At 40.1% G+C, this 18,680-nt stretch overlaps 1 protein-coding gene across 1 annotated transcript in view; it reads right to left on the reverse strand.

Annotated features, from left to right (window-relative positions):
• The window catches only part of LOC101345526 (ubiquitin carboxyl-terminal hydrolase 31), a 26,328-nt gene that overhangs the window by 5,357 nt on the left and 2,291 nt on the right, over nt 1-18,680 (reverse strand). Inside the window, exons 2-7 of the mRNA XM_023728524.1 lie at nt 11,721-11,832; nt 11,027-11,121; nt 9,397-9,474; nt 8,663-8,792; nt 3,708-3,827; nt 964-1,189 (exon numbers count right to left, since the gene is read on the reverse strand). Of these exons, the coding sequence (XP_023584292.1) occupies nt 964-1,189; nt 3,708-3,827; nt 8,663-8,792; nt 9,397-9,474; nt 11,027-11,121; nt 11,721-11,756 (685 nt within the window). The 5' untranslated portion in view covers nt 11,757-11,832. The remainder of the gene's footprint in view (nt 1-963; nt 1,190-3,707; nt 3,828-8,662; nt 8,793-9,396; nt 9,475-11,026; nt 11,122-11,720; nt 11,833-18,680) is intronic.

Consider the following 18,680-nt stretch of genomic DNA (forward strand, 5'->3'; position numbering starts at 1 on the left):
GCTTCTCTGATTCTGAAATTTTTATCTGTCTCTGTCCCCATTAGTCCATAAAGGTCCTAAGAGCAGGCAGCAGGTATTAAACCCAGTAAGCTTGTCCTGTCCCTCCAGGACACTCTGACTACTCTCTCTCCTCTAGCCTACTCTTCACACTTCCATCACAGGACCCGTATTGCATGTTGCTACTGCACTTCTCTCGTTCTATTTGTACCTACGTCCCCACTACTAGAATACACTCCTAGAAGGTGGAGGTTGGAACCTATTCATCTCTGCAGCCCTAGTGCCTAGCCCAGTGTAAGCTATATAGGAGGTGTTCAATAAATGCTCACCTGAACAGAACATTCCAGTACAATGACAACAGTGTAAGATAACGGCAAAATCTTACAGAAAAACACTGGAAGGAAATACCATTATCAAAATGTTACTGACAGTTATTTTTGAGTAAGATGAGCCCATGATCGATGGTATTCTTTCCACTTCCCTCTAGTCTCTAAATTTTGTACGATGAACATAGTTGCTTTTATAAAGGGAAAAATAAATTTAACCTTAAAGCAAAAAGAACAACCCTTTCCAAGTCATTTAAAGACACTATACAATGGTTCACAATCACTCCAACTAACAGGAAGAACCTAGAACCTCAAACGAGCAGAGCAAAACCTTAAACTGGGAGCGTAGCTTGGTAAACCAAGAGTTCATCCCGGGTGGACCAGACAGTGCTATCTACTGTACACACCACTGCCCAATCCTGTCAGACAGCTACTGGATGATCCAACTCAGGAAAAAGGAGAATGAATTTTAGTTTATTTGCTCTTGGACAGAGATCCAGATGATGAAAAACTGCCTTCACAGTTGGCATACTGCCCACTGGAAGTGAAAGGAAGGTTCTAAAGCAAAGTAACCCTGTCATGAGCAAAACATGTCTGAAGGAACCGTGAGAAGAGACGCCCAGCCCCTCACATTGCAGACCTGTGTAGTGCCCCCCTTGCATGGTGCCATGATGATTGCACACAGCATACAGGTCATAGATGTAGTCCTCAGGGTCCCGCCCGAGTCCATAGGGCCGTCTCCATGGGGACCAATGGGACGGCAAACTCCAGCTGCTCTGGCTTCTCTTAACCACATGAGGAGTCATGTCCAGGCCAGTCAAAGGGAACTTGACCATGTTCTGAAGTTTCATATGCCTGTCTCCTTCCTGTTACAAGAAGAAAAACAAGTTCTGATGATATTTTAATGCAAGCAGATAGCAGATCAGTTTAGCATGGAATGTGGACCCTACCAGCTGAAGAGGTTTGATTTGCCTATCTGATGTTTCCTAAGATACATACAAAACAGGGAAGCAAACTAACAGTTTTAATTATCTATAGGAACAAGTTTTAATCTCCCTAAGAGTGGAACCAGTGATGACCTACATGTAAGGGGTGAAGGAGTCTTCATTTCGTTATCTGTTGAAGGGCACTAATTCTATTAGTTTTTTCACTTACAAAAGTGACAACTGCAGGTGGTTCATCCTGATATCTCTGTCACAGAGGCATGAAAATAAAGAGAGTGGTCGGGGGCAAAGCACAGAGCCTGGCACAAAATATCTCTTGGGTAAATGGTGCCCCTTTCTTCTCCACCTCCTCCGACAAGTACATTAAAAGCTGTTAACAAGGACTTAGCTAAATATATTCATTTAGTTGATGATCTTGGGTAATCTCCACTTTCCATTAAGCCTACAGGGAAATCCTTTGAAAAGCAACCATCAACTGAACAGATATTTACTGGATGTTTCCCATCTACAAGAGATTAAAAAAATATGAATCAGACATGGATAATGCCACCCCAATGACCTATAAATCTATTAGGAGAAGGAGAGTTTCATAAAGAGAAAGGCAGGATGGGCCCTGGACTGTCACAAAGGTCAAGCTAAAGAATTTGGACCTTATTCTGTAGTAAACAGGGAGCCATGAGGCTTTTATGATGGGAGAAGTAGTGTCATCAGAGTTGTGGGCAAAGTGTGTAAGCAGTGCATAAAACACGTTAGAATGGGAAGAGTGTACTGAGAGCTAGGAAACCAATTAAAAAACACTGCAATTGCGATCAGCTGAAAAGTAGCAGAACTCTGAACTGGCAGGGTGACAGCAAGAATGGGGAGAAGGAAACACATACAGGAGTCAATGGAGAAGCACAACCAAGCTGGAGAGGCGACTGCCTAGATGAGGGGGACAAGAAAGAAGTCTAAGATGACACTGGAGTTTTGTTCCCCAGGTTACTGAAGGGTGATGACAGGCTTTTAAAAGAAACAGAAAGCAAAGGAAAATGAGTCTTGTGTGTGTGGAAGGAGAAAGAAGGCTAGAATCCAAAAACCCTCAACCAGCTATCCATCTGCAGATCCCGATGGAAATATGCAGTTGGGACACTCAAGGCAGTGCCCATTCTTTACTACTAGGAGCTTAACCCCACCCCACTCTGTGAAACCCCCAGTCCTGGGGACCAGGTGCAGGTCACCCTTGACACTTCCACTTCACCAGCAGATCCTAACCATTTCTCAAATCGATTCACTTCTCTCCGTCTCCACTGTCACAATTCTATTCCAAGCTATTAGGATCTCTCCCTGGACGGCTGCAATGGCCTCCGCTGGTCTCCCACCCACCTCTCCCACCTCAACTCACATCACTAGTTTCAAAACACTAATTTATTCATATTGCTTCTCTGCTTAAAACTCATCATTAGAATCCCACTCTACCTACAAGGGCCAGCTTCGACAACCAGTCCACCCACCTCTTCCACCTTAACTCACATCACTCTCCCCCTCCAGCCAAAATGGCCTGCTTTCAGCTCCTTGACCATGCTACATGTCCCTGGGCCACAGGGCTTTGCACACATGCTTTCTCTGCCAGGATGCTCGCACACCATGTGTGTGCAAACCTGCCCCACCTCATCTAGTCAATGCCTACTCATCTTCCAGATACAAAACTTAAAGCCAGGCCTCACAGACTCCTCTAACATTTACCTCTTATCTACCTCTCCCACAATGGAGCTGTCTAGGAAAATCCTAACTTCATGGAATAGACAACCTTTTTGGAAAAACTGACTCACAAAGAATATTTTCTTTGTATATATTTATGACTCATCTCCCCATCTATACATTTCCTTGAAAGGAGGACAACACCTATTATTATTTTAAGCAGAAATAGAATCTACCTCCCCTAGAAATGATCCCTACCTATTTTTTTTTTAATCCCAAAGTACACTTATCAAAATTTAAGCACAACCCTTAAAGCTTAAATACTAAAGCAAACCCTCAAGGACAAAGTAAAATACCTGCAATATGAACTAAAATATTTTAGTATTTAAAGGGTCACAGGATACAAGATTCTCAAATTTCGCTTTGGCCAAAAGCAAAACATAACCCCAAACACAGGGGCAGATCACCAAAAATCAAACCCGTTGTCATCGAGTCGATTCCAACTCATAGCAACCCTAGAGTTTCCAGGGCTGTAATCTTTTTCCTACGGGGTGGCTGGTGAGTTCAAAATGTCAACCTTTCTTAGCCACTGCACCACCAGGGCTCCTAAAGGAGCAGATATGTGCCTGTGTTTACACAGACAAGCTCCCTGCATGGATCAAAGAGGCACACCAGAGAATTCCCACAAAGGCCCAACAGCAGGCGGCATAAGAACCTTGGTTACGGGCTTGTTTTTTTCCCTACAAAAAGAGGATGTCCTTACCTGTCGAAATCTCTTTAGATGTATAATAAGCACATCAGGCAGAGTCCACAAGCTTAAAGTAATGCTCCCCTGCTGCAGCTGCTTACAGTGTGGGCAACGCCAGGCATCATCTGGGGCAAGCTGAAAACAAGATCACGACTTCTATTAGGCATCACTTCACACAGGACATTTTACAGGAGACAGCTGTGCTAATTTCTTAACCAGGGCATGGTACAACTCAGAAACTCTCTGGAAACTGGACTATAACACATTATGGGAGTAAATGGAAAAACACAATCAAAAGTGGCATCTGGACAGAGTTGGTACCCAAACGTTTGTTGAGAGTACCCCTCAAAAAGGAACGACTGAACAGGTAAATACTATATAGAGAATGTTAGATCTCACAGAAGCACCTCAAATTCAGCATATTCCCCAAACTCAACTCATCCCCTTTCCATCCAATATGGTTCCTCTTTCTCTTCCTATATGTTCTGCCTCAGCAAATACCACCACCACCACCCCCATCTACCAAAGGCAAAAACATGAGGGGTTATCCCAAACCTTTACCTTTCCTCCTTCTTTCATGTCCATCCAAACAACTTCTCTCTGCCATTTTCTGCCATTCTTCTCTCCATTTCCACTCATCTGTTGCTGTCAAGTTGATTCTGACTAATAGTGACCCTACAGGACAGAGTAGAACTGCTCCACAGGGCTTCCAAGGTTGCAATCTTTATGGAAGCAGACTGCCACATCTTTCTCCCATGAAGCCGCTGATGGGTTTGAACCACCGAGCTTTTGGTTAGCAGTCAGCACCAGCTGGTGGTTAGCATCCCCACTAACACCTTCTTAATTCAAAGTCCTCGCTCGTTTTCTCACCTGGACTTCTTCAAGTCCCCTAACTGTTCTCTCTCCCCCAAGCGCTGAACTTCTCCAAATAATCCTCCCCCGACTGCTACCAACGAGATCTTTCTATACATCAATCTGAGGTCTCAAATCCACATACGTCATCTCTGCAGGCAGTGAGTTTCAGGAGAGGGATATACTAAGTTTGAGGTGCCAAGAGGGCAATGTATGGTGACAGATTTTAAAAATCTACTCTGGAGTTCAGAAGATACATCAGGTCTGGGAAGTAAGTAAGGGAACTGTGAAGTAAGGGAAGCCATGGGAATGGATGACACTGAGCACTGAGGGGGGTAGAGCCAAAGAACGGGCATCTTGGGGAATGCCTATTTTTAAGGGAAACACAAAACTGAGAAACCACCAGAGCCTAAGAATGCACAGTCAGAGAAACAGACAAATCAGAAGCATCCCTTTTATGCACACCAAGGAAAAGGAGTGCAAGAAAGGGGTGGTAATCAGCAGCAGATCCCACGTAGAGGTCACATGAAGACTGAGAGAAGGCCACTGAGAACTTCAGAGGCCAGTGTGAGAAATCCAAGTGAGACAAAGGACAAGAGGTTTTGGAGGGAGGGAGCGAGTGAGTGAAAAGAACAGAAACCACTAACAGTGAACAGAAAGGAGAAACGCAGGCATAGTAATATGAAAGGGAAGCAGAACTGAGGAATCTCCAAGATGGGGAGAGCCAATCATGTTTGTAGATGAGGAAGGACAGTTTGTGTGACATATTAATCTACATACGTGGCTACCTAGCTCAGTGTTTATGATAAAGGAGCAGGTGTTTGAATTTTCAATCATTACAAATTGATACTTTCATAAAATACAGTAAAAATGTTGTGGCAATGTCTACTTGCTATCAAAGTTTCTAAAATGCTTCTCTGATTTCTGCACTTTCTTGTTGTAAACTGCTAACAAGAGCTCCTGGACCAGCACCAACCTGCAGTCCATACTTTGAGTATCTCTGGTCTCGCTGACTCTGTCTAGCAAATGAAGGGGGCTCTCTCAGGAAGCAGCTCGTTCCACTTTCAGATAGTTTGTTAAAAAGTTCTTCCTGTAATTGCCAATCTTTAAGTTCTGCCTTTTAGATACAATTAAGTCCAATTCCTCATCCACAGGGCGGTTCTTGAAGTGTCTGAAAATAATTATCAGATCTCACTAAGGCCTCCTTCATCAAAACGTATTCAGCCGTGCCGTGACACTGTACACTGAGAGGGAAGAGAAAAGAGCCAGGACAGACTCTAGATGCACCATCCCTGTTCACTCTCTGGACATATCGCTGTCTGCCATCATCTCAACAGTAAACTTCTAAGACGATGACAAGAGCAGCGCTATTACCACCTGAGTTCTTGACACTGTTTCCAAAGCATCGTAAGGCAGCGATGACACTGGCTGACCCTCTGATCAATACTGAGCTTGCAGATAACTACACCCCAAAGTTACCGTCACACAGCCTACTGCTAAATCTCACCTTCCCTTCTGTATTTGTACTGTTATTTTGGGACCCAATGACTAAACTTCCCATGTGGCACTCATTTATTCATTCACTTACTTATTTATTAACACCTTCTATGTGCCAAGCGCTGCTCTGGGTGCTAGTGTTGTTTACTGACCAAGACACATGGAGTCCTTGCTCTCCTGGAGCTTATATTATCTTAACTCCCTCGCCCCGTGTGCTCCAGCCACACTGGCCACACTGTTCCTCAACCACGCCAAGTTCCTTCTACCCCAGACCTTTTTATTTATTTGTTTACTGTCTCCCCACTAGAATGTAAACTGAATGAGGGCAGGAACCTGGTCTGTTTGTTCCTTGCTATATAGGGTCGCTATGAGTTGGAATCGACTCGACAACAACGGGTTTGGTTTTTGGTTTTTTATATCCCCAGTACCTTGTACAGTGCCTAGCACATAGTATGTGTTCAATAAACATTTACTGAATGAGTGAACCCCTATTAAAATGTATCTAGCTTGCTTGAACTCATCATTCTAGATCAGCGAGAGCCTTTGTAGAATACTGGGTTACAAAGTGTCCCCAAAAGATATGTCCAAGTCCTTGACCCCAGTACCTGTGAATGTGACCTTATTTGGAAACAGGCTCTTTGAGATGTAATTCAACTAAGGATCCTGGAATAAGATCATCCTGGATTTAGGATGGACTCTAAATCCAATGACTGATGTCCTAGTAAGAGACAGAAAAGGAGAAGACACACAGAGGCACAGAGGAGAATGTCACATGAAGACAGAGACAGAGACTGGAGTTATGCACATACAAGCCAAGGAGCACCAAGAATTGCTGACAACGACTAGAAGCTAAGAGAGAGGCACAGAACAGATTCTCCCTCAGAGCCTCCAGAAGGAAGCAACCCTACCAACGCCTTGATTTCAGACTTCTGACCTCCAGAACCGTGAAAGGACATGTTCTGGTTGTTTCAAACCACCCAGTTCGTGGAAATTAGTTACAGCAGCCCTAGGAAACCAATACAAACAACAGTGCTGTCATCTACTAAGTGCGTTCTCCCCTATGCTTTCTGACGTGCTCAAACATCACCAATGTCAATAAAAAACAGAAGCTAAATTGAAAAACAGGACAGGTTCTCATATAGAGCCTGCAATCAGACAGTTTTCAAAATCAACTAACTTTTATAATCAAGCCCAAAACTAAAAAAGTATGTCTTAGGAGAAACTATTGGTAAAGGAACTGACTCTGAACAGCTTGAGGGAGAGAAGATTCAGTGAGAACATGAAAACTATTTTCAAATATTTGAAGGTGAGACAAGCGTTAAAAAAAAAAAAAAAACTTGTCAAATGTTCTTAAGGTACTCAAGATACAGAAATAACACCTGTCAGTTGTAGTAAGCTGAAGACATTACTACAGGTTAACCTCAGTCACCATCAGAGCTATCTAGAAATCAAACTGTGTGTCTCCTGAGTAGGCAAACGTCTCATAACAAAAGGTATTCAAGTAGACGCTGGACGATCATCTATTTGAAACTAGGCAGAAGAACCAAATGTTTAGAAAAAAGGAGTTTTTAAAGTCCCCTCCAACTCCAAAAATGCATGACCCCCTATATACAAAAGGGGAAAGTTAACAACTAGTAATCAAAAGCATGATCCTAAACATCAACACAAGGCTTTATGAATTAATTCCAAGCGCTCTAGTCAAAGTTTCTCAAAGTGCATGAATCTCAGAACTACCTGGAGAGGCTGAAAAAACACTCAGGACCTGGCCCCACTCACAGAGACTTATTTTTCACAGATCTGAGCATCCACTCATTCAAATAGTTGCCAAACCCCTACTGTCTGCAAAGCACTGTGCTAAATGATCTAAAGCGCCACTGTCCAATAGAACTTTATGTCTGTACTATTAGATACAGGAGCCACTAGCCATATGTTCTTCCTGAACACTTAAGATGTGGCTACAGCAACTGAGGAACTAAATTTTTCTACATTTCATTTAATTCTAATTACCTTGAATTTAGATAAGTTTCTGGCACCTATGTTCTTAAAAGGAGCCATGGTGGTACAATGGTAAAGCACTCAGCTGCTAACCAAAAGGTCAGCAGTTCAAACTCATCAGCCACTCCACAGGAGAAAAGACTTGGCGATCCGCTTGTGTAAAGATGACAGCCTAGGAAACCCTATGGGGCAGTTCTACTCTGTCCTATAGGGTTCCTATAAGTCAGAATTGATCTGATAGCACACAACAGCAACAACAGATGTTCTTAGAAAGTACCAAAAAGTTGAGAATCACTGTTCTAGCCACAAAAAAAACTAATTAAAGATATCTGAATAGAAACAAAAAATAAATTATTAACAATTAAAAAAAAAGACGAAACTACAAAGGTTCAATTCTAGAGCATTCCAATTAATCAAAGTTTCTGAAAATTCTAACTACTTTTTGTTAATAATATCTAAAAGGAACAGCACTAACGCACCCATTAAGTGTGCAGACCTAGCATAATGCAAAAACCCTTGAGAGTTTTCTGAGACATAATTTGTTTCTCCATTGTCATCTTGTCAGTGTCCCCTCTTCATTTCCCCTACTCTCCTCATCTCCCAAGAAATGCCGCCCATTCTCTTACCCGTTCCTCTTTGGTGTAGAGTTGGAAACACTGGGATAAAGTGCAAGTTTGAGGCTGATGATGACGCTCCCTTTGCAGACGGACACTTTCTGCATCAGGGATATACTCATCTTCAGTATTTACAAACAAGCTGCAATTAGGGGGAAAACGCATTTATCAGAGAATGTCTTGCACAACTGACACAAAAATATAATTATACCTTCACAAAGTGGCTATAAATTCATCACAAAAAGATCAATGTGTAAGAAAGCAAAAGTGGTAATCCAATTTTTCTATACTCCAAAATGTTGTTTAAAAGTTCTCTATCTACAAGGTAATTTTCAAGAAATAACTTGGAGTTGGCTTTTCTAGGATTGGCTATGAACTGTGTTGATTAATTCATATATTCTTGTCCCTTGTATCTAAGGGTATGTACTTGACACAGCTAACTAGTGTCAATGGGCCTGTAATAAAAAAATCAAACTAACTGAACCTATACAGTTACTGAATATATAGCTTCTGTTTCATTAGCAGCAAACAAATGTTCTAAGGTTTGGGGATCTGGAAGAGAGAACGGAATGGGAAGGAAAGGAATAATAAACTGTTTAAATAAAAGATTAGCAATACATTTGGATACTTAGCTAAAGAGAAGAGAGATTTGCGCTTCAACTAATTTGAAACATCGAAGGTGTGCTACTGAAATGATACTAAAACAAAGATTCCACAAATACGAAGTGAAAAAAAAAAATACTCACAAATCTTTTGTCTCCTTGTCCCATTCTACTACTAATTTCACATGAGCAGTACCGCCTGGTCCACAAGATTTTAATGCCCTACAGGATGGGGGGACGGGGGAGAAGCCACACATTGTTTTCTAAATAAATAATTTTATTTCAGTGTGATTGTGTCTCATTTAAAATCATAACACAGTTACTGAAAACCTTCCCATAGTTCCCCATCAGAGAAAGCTTCCAATGAGACCATTATAACCTCAAACTTAATAACTAGGTTATGTCTGGACTGAAAAATCCTTAAATTAAAATGCCTAACACATAAATAAAGAGACTGGAAAAAATGTAGGATCACATTATCAGCCTGCTAACAATCACTCTCAGATGTTGCTTATGCTCTTTATAACTTTTTGACCAATTTCTCAACTGACCCAAATAGAGACTGGGCAACGGTTCTCCCTGGGAGCAAAGTCTGCTCTTGTACCTCTCCACCTCCTCCACAGACCATGCCTAATACCATCACATGCCACATTACATGCCAGATATCATGTGGACTATGCCCACACTGATCTAAACTGTACCTGTCCTGCAAGGCACCACTCAAGTCCCACCTCCTTCCTTCATAAAGCCTTTTGAGAAACCCTTTTAGCATTCACTGTCAACATTACTCATCCAACATTTTTCATGCTTCGTAGTGGTTTTGGGTCATTATCTAATCTATTAAAGTCTCATCTCCAAAACCAAACGTGAGCTGCTTTCAAACACGACTATGTTGTATACTTTCTGGAATCCTGAAATGCAAACACTACAATATTTGTTGAAAAAAATTATAATAAAAACAATGTGTCCATATTTATGTATCCATATAAATAGATAGATATAATAGAAATATACATGTCTCTATTATTTTATTATTATAATTAAAAAAAACCCAAAACCAACCCGTTGCCATTGAGTCAATTCTGACTCATAGTGATCCTATAGAATTCTGTAAATACAACAGAAGTATATACAAAGTACATACTCTCAGAGTGGAGTGGTTAATTTCAGAGTGCAGTCATTAATTCTACAAGGGGTAAAGGAGGGACAGTATGAAGAAAGGCTTAAAAGGAAAAGAATTATGGACAGAGGAAAGCAGACATGCAAAGGCACGCATATGAAAGAGCACAGTTATGTTGAACAATCATCAGTACTTTGATACTGCTGAAGGTTTAAGATGGTGGGGACAGGAATAGCAAAACATTACAGAAGGGAGGTGTTCAGGGTTCAAACTGAAGAACCTCATATACTGTGGAACCTGGGCTTTATCTTTTAGGTCATACAGTACCACTGAAAGATTTCAAGGAGGAATATGACATAAATAGAATTCTACCTGGGAAAACTTCAATCTCAGTAAATATGAAAGTGTAATTTATCTGTAGCCCTAGGACACAGGTTTAATTTGTTTCCTAACAACCATATTGCATGGCTTTTCTGATTTCAAGAAAGACAATAACACATATCATCCTCAAATATGAATCAGAAGTAAAATAAGTACTTAAATTTCTAAATAAGACTAAAGAATCTACCATGCTTACATGGAAACCATACCAAACATCACTTGAAATTATACATGAGCATATATTAAATTCTAGAAGGTGATTTTTTTTTTTACCTTTCTACTGTGGGATGGCACAAGGGCTGCTCCTCCTGGGGCAACAAGTATGTTATTCCCACAACACTGACCACACGCAAACTGAATGGACACACCTGCATCAGATGTTAAATGAGAGTTAGGCTGAATTCCTCTCAAGTGAATCTGCTTTATAGTGGCATTTCCAAAGAATATAAGAGGGATGGTAAAGTTCATTTTAAAAAATGCTTCTCTATAATATTCTGTTAGGTTGTTGAACCAGTCTAATACACTTTAAATATGATTTACCCAAGTACAATCTACATATCAAGTATGTTATGCAAGGCAGGTAATAACATTGCTTTAGCTGAACATTAACTTAATGGCCTTCCATGGATACCTTAACACAGCAATCAGAATTTTAAAAATACACAGGTAGATGTTCTACAAAAACCTCTCCAAGTTTATCATGTGCTAAACTTTATTCGACAAGTATTATAAAGAAATACCCAGCAGTTCAAGGAAAACCTTGCAGCAGCTAGGATAAGTCCTTGGTTTTGAAAATCTGAACACAGCTGATTTTATTAAACAGCTTTTCACCAGGGCTTCCCGACATTCCAGCTTGGCGTCTGTTATTCCCAAGTACAGAGGTCTGGATTTTAAATTCAATTTTAATGACTGTTTCTTCAATGCGTACACAAGCATGCTATGCTGTAGTATCAAAATGCTCACAAACCTGAATACAAACTGTGGGCCTCAAGAAATACTTCATCTTCTCTAAGATTTCCTTCTGCAGAAGGTCCCATGCTATTGTCTTCTCTAGGTGCAGCACAAAAGGCAGTCCGAACCTAACACAGATAAATATTGTAGTAGTCTTAAAATGTGGCAATTCTTTAATTATATAATTCCTTATTCCTGATCTTTTCGAACAGAATCACAATAAAAATGGTATTAGGGCTGTCTCAAAATAAAACAAATAGAAAATTTAAAACACTCATAAGTGGATGAGAAGTCAGAAGCAGATGAGATTTCTAAATGAAATTTAACAGCTTATATACCAAATGGCTTCTAGGAGAGTACGGTGCTAGGAATGAGTTGGCAAGGGGACAGGATTAGGGGAGATGGTGAGGAAAGGGGTGGTGGTGGTGAGAGTGTACATGAGTTGACAAACAGTATGAGTCAAACAGAAAAGGGGTTAGGTGCCAGAGAAATATACAGAGTTGGAATGTCTATCAGGCAGGCAGGCACATCCTGCTCATCGCTGACAACTAGGGAGACACTGGCAAGGAAGTGACACTGAAAGTCAGCTCCTATGCTGGGGCAGAAGCCATCTGGCCTCTGTCATGTTTCCTGTATCAGTGCTGGGCTCACAGGTGTTAAGAGAATCAGAGACAGTAAAGTGGTTCTCAGCCTTGGCTGTACAACAAAATCACCTACCAACCAAAACCAAACCCGCTGCCATCAAGTCAATTTCAACTCATAGCAATCCTACAGAACAGGGTAGAACTGCCCCATAGGATTTCAAAGGCTGGAAATCTTTACGGAAGCAGACTGCCACATCTTTCTCACAAAGAGCGGCTGGTGGGTTCGAACCACCAACCTTTCAGTTAGCAGCCAAGCACTTTAACCACTGCACCACTGGGCTCCTTGAAATCACCTAAGAAACTTTAAAAAATCACTGATGTCCAAGTTAAACCCCTAGAGATTTTGATGTAACCAGTTTGGTATGTGGCCTGAGCACTGAGATTTTTTTAGGGGCTCCTCAGGTAGTTCTAATAGGTAGGTAGCCAAGGTTGAGATCTACCGGTCTAGCCCAATTCTCACCCAAGCCCCAGTCATTCAACCCTATTTATTGTTTGTAAATGTGTTCCACTTTCGTAGATCCATTTCTTAGTGAGGGCAATTCCCTCAGCGTGGAATACCCTTTCCTCCCTTCTTGTAGGCTATTTCCTACTCATCTACATCAAGACCCAGTGGAGGAATTCTTCTCCAGCAAGCATGCTGGTGGTTTGTTATCCCTACTGCAGCACTAACCACACTGTGCTATAAATACTGCCTGCTTATTTTTCTGCCCCCACCAAAAGACCATGAGTTATCTGATAGCAGAACTTGACTTACTTACATAATTGCGTTCTTAGGAGCCCAAGAACCACAGCTAATGCCTAGAAAACAGCAGATGCTTAATAAAAGCTGAATGTATGAATAAGCAAATAAATGAAAGAACGAATGAACACACTAATAGATGAACTCTGATTCAACCCAAAGCAGAGGTTCTAAGATCAGCAAGAAACCCATTCCTAACAACCATCAAGCAGTTTAGTCACATTACTACTCAACAGTGAACCTATCTACCTAAAAACTACTGTGATCTTAAATAAGTCACAAGCACGTGTAAATCATCCAGGCACATTTTTCTTATGATGACGTTTTCACTCTTAGGATAATAGCATCAGGGTCTGGAGCAAGATCACAGCAGGAGCAACTGCATACTCCCATCCCCAACAAAATACCAAAATAAAACAAACAAGAAAAAAACAAGCAGAAACTGGTGTAACTTTGTCAGAACTCTGTAGAACAGTCAAAAGGTTACAACTACTAAGTAAATGCTGGATCAAGAAAAAGGTGACATATAAACAGTAGGAAAGCTTTGGTTACTACAAGGCTGTGCCCCACCCCCTCCCCAGCTAGGTGTGGCCACCTTAAAGTGGCAGCTTGCACTCCTGGAGAGGGAGTCTGGTCTCTGATTCTAGACAAAGCACCAGCAGACTTTATTTGTAAATTTATGTCTGTCCTAAACTGTCTAGGGGCTGACTGCAGGACTGAATCAAGGTCTTCAGTCTTGGTTTGGACTGCCTCCAAGCTCATGCAAGGCTGAGGGACAACAGGAAATAACACAAGGCTGTAACTGCCTGTAGATGCCTGGGGCTAAAGAGTACCATTAAGTCATACAATAGACACCTAAAGACTGGAAAGAGAGGTTGGGGACAGAGTTTCAGAAATAAAGGCTTTCAAAAGCACTGTGGGGGTGGGGGAGACAGGGAGGACTGAGAAAGCCACATGCATTCCCAGGGCAAGCTGCATCCTCAGCAATTACCTGAGAAGACCCCACATTTTCACTTTGGGCTGAGAGAGTGCAAACCTGGCTAAGTGCTGAAGGCAGGCCCAGGCACAGAGCCAAATCGCAAAGACTGGGAGAAATTATTGTTTTATATCGGCTTTTGTTTGTTCGTATTTCCCCTGGCATTCAAGAAATTCTCCGTCATAACACCAGCTGAACGCAAGCTAAGAAACAGAGACCTCCTGCACATCAAGAGAGGCAGAATTTGCAGATAGTCAGGGGAAGTCACCAATAAATGAAGAACAAGAGCCTTTAATAATTTAAAAACAAAAAACAAAAAACCAGCAACACTAGGGAAGGGGAAGAATCTGACTTCCACAGTTACCACATCATAATAGTCAAATATCCTAGTTTCAACAAAAAACCACAAGGTATACAGAGAAACAGATAAGGACGGCCCATTCAAAAGAACAAAATAAAGTGACAAAAATCCTCCCTGTGGTAGTCCAGTTAATGAACTTACTAGGCAAGGACTTTAAAACAACAGTATAAAATATGCTCAAAGAAACAAAGGAAAAAATAAAGAACTAAAGGAAATCAGGAAAACAGTACAGGAAAAAAGAGAGTACCGTTAAAGAGACAAATTATAACAAGAAACCCAACAGAAACACCGGAGCTGAAAACCACAATAATGGAAATGAAAAATTCACTGGAGGGGCTAAACAGCTGATTTGAGCTGGCAGAAGAAAGAATCAGTGAACTAGAATAGAGAAAAATTAAAATTACAGTCTGAGGAACAAAAAGAAAACAGAATGAAGAAAAGTGAACAGAGCCTAAGGAACTTGTGGGACACCATCATGTGGACCAACATATGCATTTGTGGGAGTCCCAGAAAGAGAAGAGACAGAGAAAGGAACAGAAAGAGTATCTGAAGAAATAATGGCCAAAAACTTCTCCAAATCTGGTGAAAGATATGAATTTACACATCCAAAAAATCAACGAGTAAAATAGAGTAAACCCAAAGAGATCTACAACAAGACACATTATAGTCAAACCCTCAAAAACCAAAGATAAAGAGAGAATCATAAAAGTAGCAAAGGAGAAGTGAATCATCACATGCAATAGAACCTCAATAAGATCAAGTGCCGATTTCTCCTCAGAAATCATGGAGACCATAAGGCAGTAGGATGACAAATTTAAAGTGCTGGGGGGAAAAAAAAGAATTGCCAACCAAGAATTCTATATTCAGCAAAACTGTCCTCCCAAATGAGGGAAAATTAAAACACTCCTGGGAAGGAAAAAAAAAAAAAAAAGAGGTTGAAGGAGTTCATTACCACAAAATCTGCCTTACTAAATAGTGCTAAAGAGAGTTCTTTACATTGAAATAAAAGGACACTAGAGAGTAACTTGAAGCCATACAGAGGGGAAAAAAAAAAAAAGATCTCCAGTAAGGGTACTGTCATGAGTAAATGTAGAGGCCAACTTTATGGTATATTTCATTATAACTCTACTTGCTATGTCCTATGTTATTTAAAAGACAACTGCATAAAAAATAATTATAAATTTATGTTACTGAGCACACAGGTGTAAAGGTATAACTTGTGACAACAACATAAAGGGGGGAGAGGAGCAGTATAGGAACATAGTTTTTGTATGTAATTGAAGTTAATTTGATATCAATTTAAAGTAGGTTACTATAAAATTACAATGTTAAATGTAATACCCATGGTAACCACAAAGAATATATCTAAAAAAAACATACACAAAACCAAATGAGGAGAGAATCAAAATACTTCATTACAAAAAAATCAACTAAACACAAAAGGAGGTAGTACTGGAGCAAATAAGGAACAAAAAAAGATACAAGGTACAGAACGGAAACAGCAAATGGTAGAAGTCCTTCCTTTAAATTACTTTAAACTGATTAAACTCTTCAGTCAAAGACAGAGGTCGGCAGAATGGATAAGAAAACATATCCAACTACATGCCATCACAAGAGACACAAACAGGGTGGAAGTGAAATAATGGGGGAAAACATATTCCTTGCAAACACTAATGAAAAGGGAGCTGAGGTGGCTGTGTTAATATCAGACAAAACAGACTTTAGGTCAACATCTGTTGTTAAGACTCAAAGTGCATTATATAATGCTAAAAGAATATCGAGAAGAAATAATTAAAATATATGCACCTAACAGCAGAGCCCCAGAATATATGAAGAAACACTAACAGAACTAAAGAGAGAAACAGACAGATCTATAATAATAGTTAGAGACTTCAACACACCACCTTCAATAATGGATAGAACATCAGGACAGAAGATGAATAAGGACAGAGGACTTCAACAATACTATAAACCAACTAGAGCCCTGGTGGTGCAGTGGTTAAGCGTCCGGCTGCTAACCACAAGGTCAGCAGTTCGAATCCACCAGCTGCTCTCTGGAAACCCTATGGGGCAGTTCTACTGTGTCCTACAGGGTGGCTGCAAGTCGGAATTGACTTGACAGCAATGGATTTATTTGGTTGGTTTGGATAAACCAACCAGCTCTAACAGATATATATGGAATACTCCACCCAAAAACAGCACAATACACATTCTTCTTCAGTGCACATAGATTGTTCTCCAGGATATATCATATGCTCGGTCACACAACAAGTCTCAATAAATTTAAAAAGACTGAAATCATACAAAGTACCTTCTCCAATCATAACAGAATGAAACTAAAAATCAATAAAAGAATAAAAACTGGAAATTTTACAAATATATGGAAATCAAACAACACATTATTAAACAACCAATGGGTCAAAGCAGAAATCAAAAGGGAAATCAGAAAATACCTAGAGATGAATAAAAAGGAAAGCACAATATACCAAATCTTATGAAATGTAGTGAAGGCAATGCTCAGAGGGAAATTTATAGTGGTAAATGACTACATTAAAAAAGAAGAAAGATCTCAAATCAATAACCCAACTTTACACCTTAAGGAACCAAAAAAAGAAGGGCAAACAAAGCCCAAACCTACCTGAAGGAAGGAAATAACAAAGATCAGAGAGGATATAAATGAAATAGAGAATTAAAAAACAGAGAAAATCAATAAAACCAAAATTTGGTGCTTTGAAAAGATCAGTAAGATTGACAACTTTAACTAGACTTATAAAGAAAAAAAGAGAGAAGACAAATAACTAAAACCAAAAACGAAAGTGGCAACACTGCTACTGATCCTACATAAATAAAAAGGATTATAAGAGAGTACTATGAACCCCGGCAAGCACGGCCCCTGGATTCTCTATCAGCCCAGAACTAAAACAATTTCCAAGGCCAACTCTTCAGACAGGGATTGAACTGCACTGTGGGACATAAAGTGATACTCTTGAGGAGTGTGCCGCTTAGCTCAAGTAGATACAAGAGACTAAACAGGCAGCTTCGTCCGGAGGTGAGATGGGAAGGCAGAGAGGGTTAGAAGTTGGTTGAATGGACACAGGGAATCAGGGGTGGAAAGGAGGAGTGTGCTGTCACAGTATGGGGAGAGTAATTAGAGTCACATAACAATGTATGTATAAATTTTTGTATGGGAAAAAAATCTAAAAAAAAGAATACTATGAAAAACTGTACACCAATAAATTAGATAACCTATATGAAATGGAAAAATTCCTAGAAACACATTAATTACCAAAATTGACTCAAGAAGAAACAGAAAATCTCAACAGACCTTTAACAAGGGAAGAGATTCAAAGAATATTCAAAAACCTGCCAAGAAAGAAAAGTCCAGGACTAGATGGCTTCACTGAGGAATTCTACAAAACATTTAAAGAAGACTAACACCAAGCCTTCTCAAACTCTCCCAAAAGACGGAAGAGGAGGAAACACTTCCTAATTCAATCTATGAGGCCAGTATTACCTGATACCAAAGACAGATAAAGATACCACAAAGAAAGAAAACTACAGACCAATATCTTTTATGAATATAGATGCAAAAATCCTCAACAAAATACTAGCAAACTTAATCTAAGAACATATTAAAAAGACTGTACACCTTGATCAAGTGGGATTCATCCCAGGAATGCAAGAGTGGTTCAACATAAGAAAATCAATTAATGTAATACACCAAAATTAACAGAACAAAGGAGAAGAGCCACATGATTATCCTAATTGAGGCAGAAAAGGCATATGACAATACTCAACACCCTTTCATAATAAAAATACTCAGCAAACTAGTAACAGAAGAGAAATTCCTCAATATGATAAAAAGGCATCTATGAAACACCTACAGTGCATATCATACTCAATGGAAAAAGACAGCTTTCCGCAAAAGATAAAGAACAAGACAAAAATGCCCAAGTTCACCACTGCTATTCAACATTGTACTGGACTTTCTATCCAGAGCTAATAGGCAAGAAAAAAAATAAAAGTTATCCAAATCTTAAAGAAGTAAAACCACATCACAGATGACATGATTTTACATATAGAAAATCTCAAAGAAACCAAAAGAAAGCTACTAGAGCCAATAAACCAATTCAGCAAAGTCTCAAGTACAAAATCAACATACAAAAATCAGTTGTGTTTACAGCTTATAAAGACAGTGCTCTACATTCTACCTTGGTGAGTAGTGTCTGGGGTCTTAAAAGCCTGTGAGCGGCCAT

The sequence above is a fragment of the Trichechus manatus genome, unplaced genomic scaffold, assembly GCF_000243295.1.
Source record: "Trichechus manatus latirostris isolate Lorelei unplaced genomic scaffold, TriManLat1.0 scaffold00024, whole genome shotgun sequence".
Lineage (NCBI taxonomy): Eukaryota > Metazoa > Chordata > Mammalia > Sirenia > Trichechidae > Trichechus > Trichechus manatus.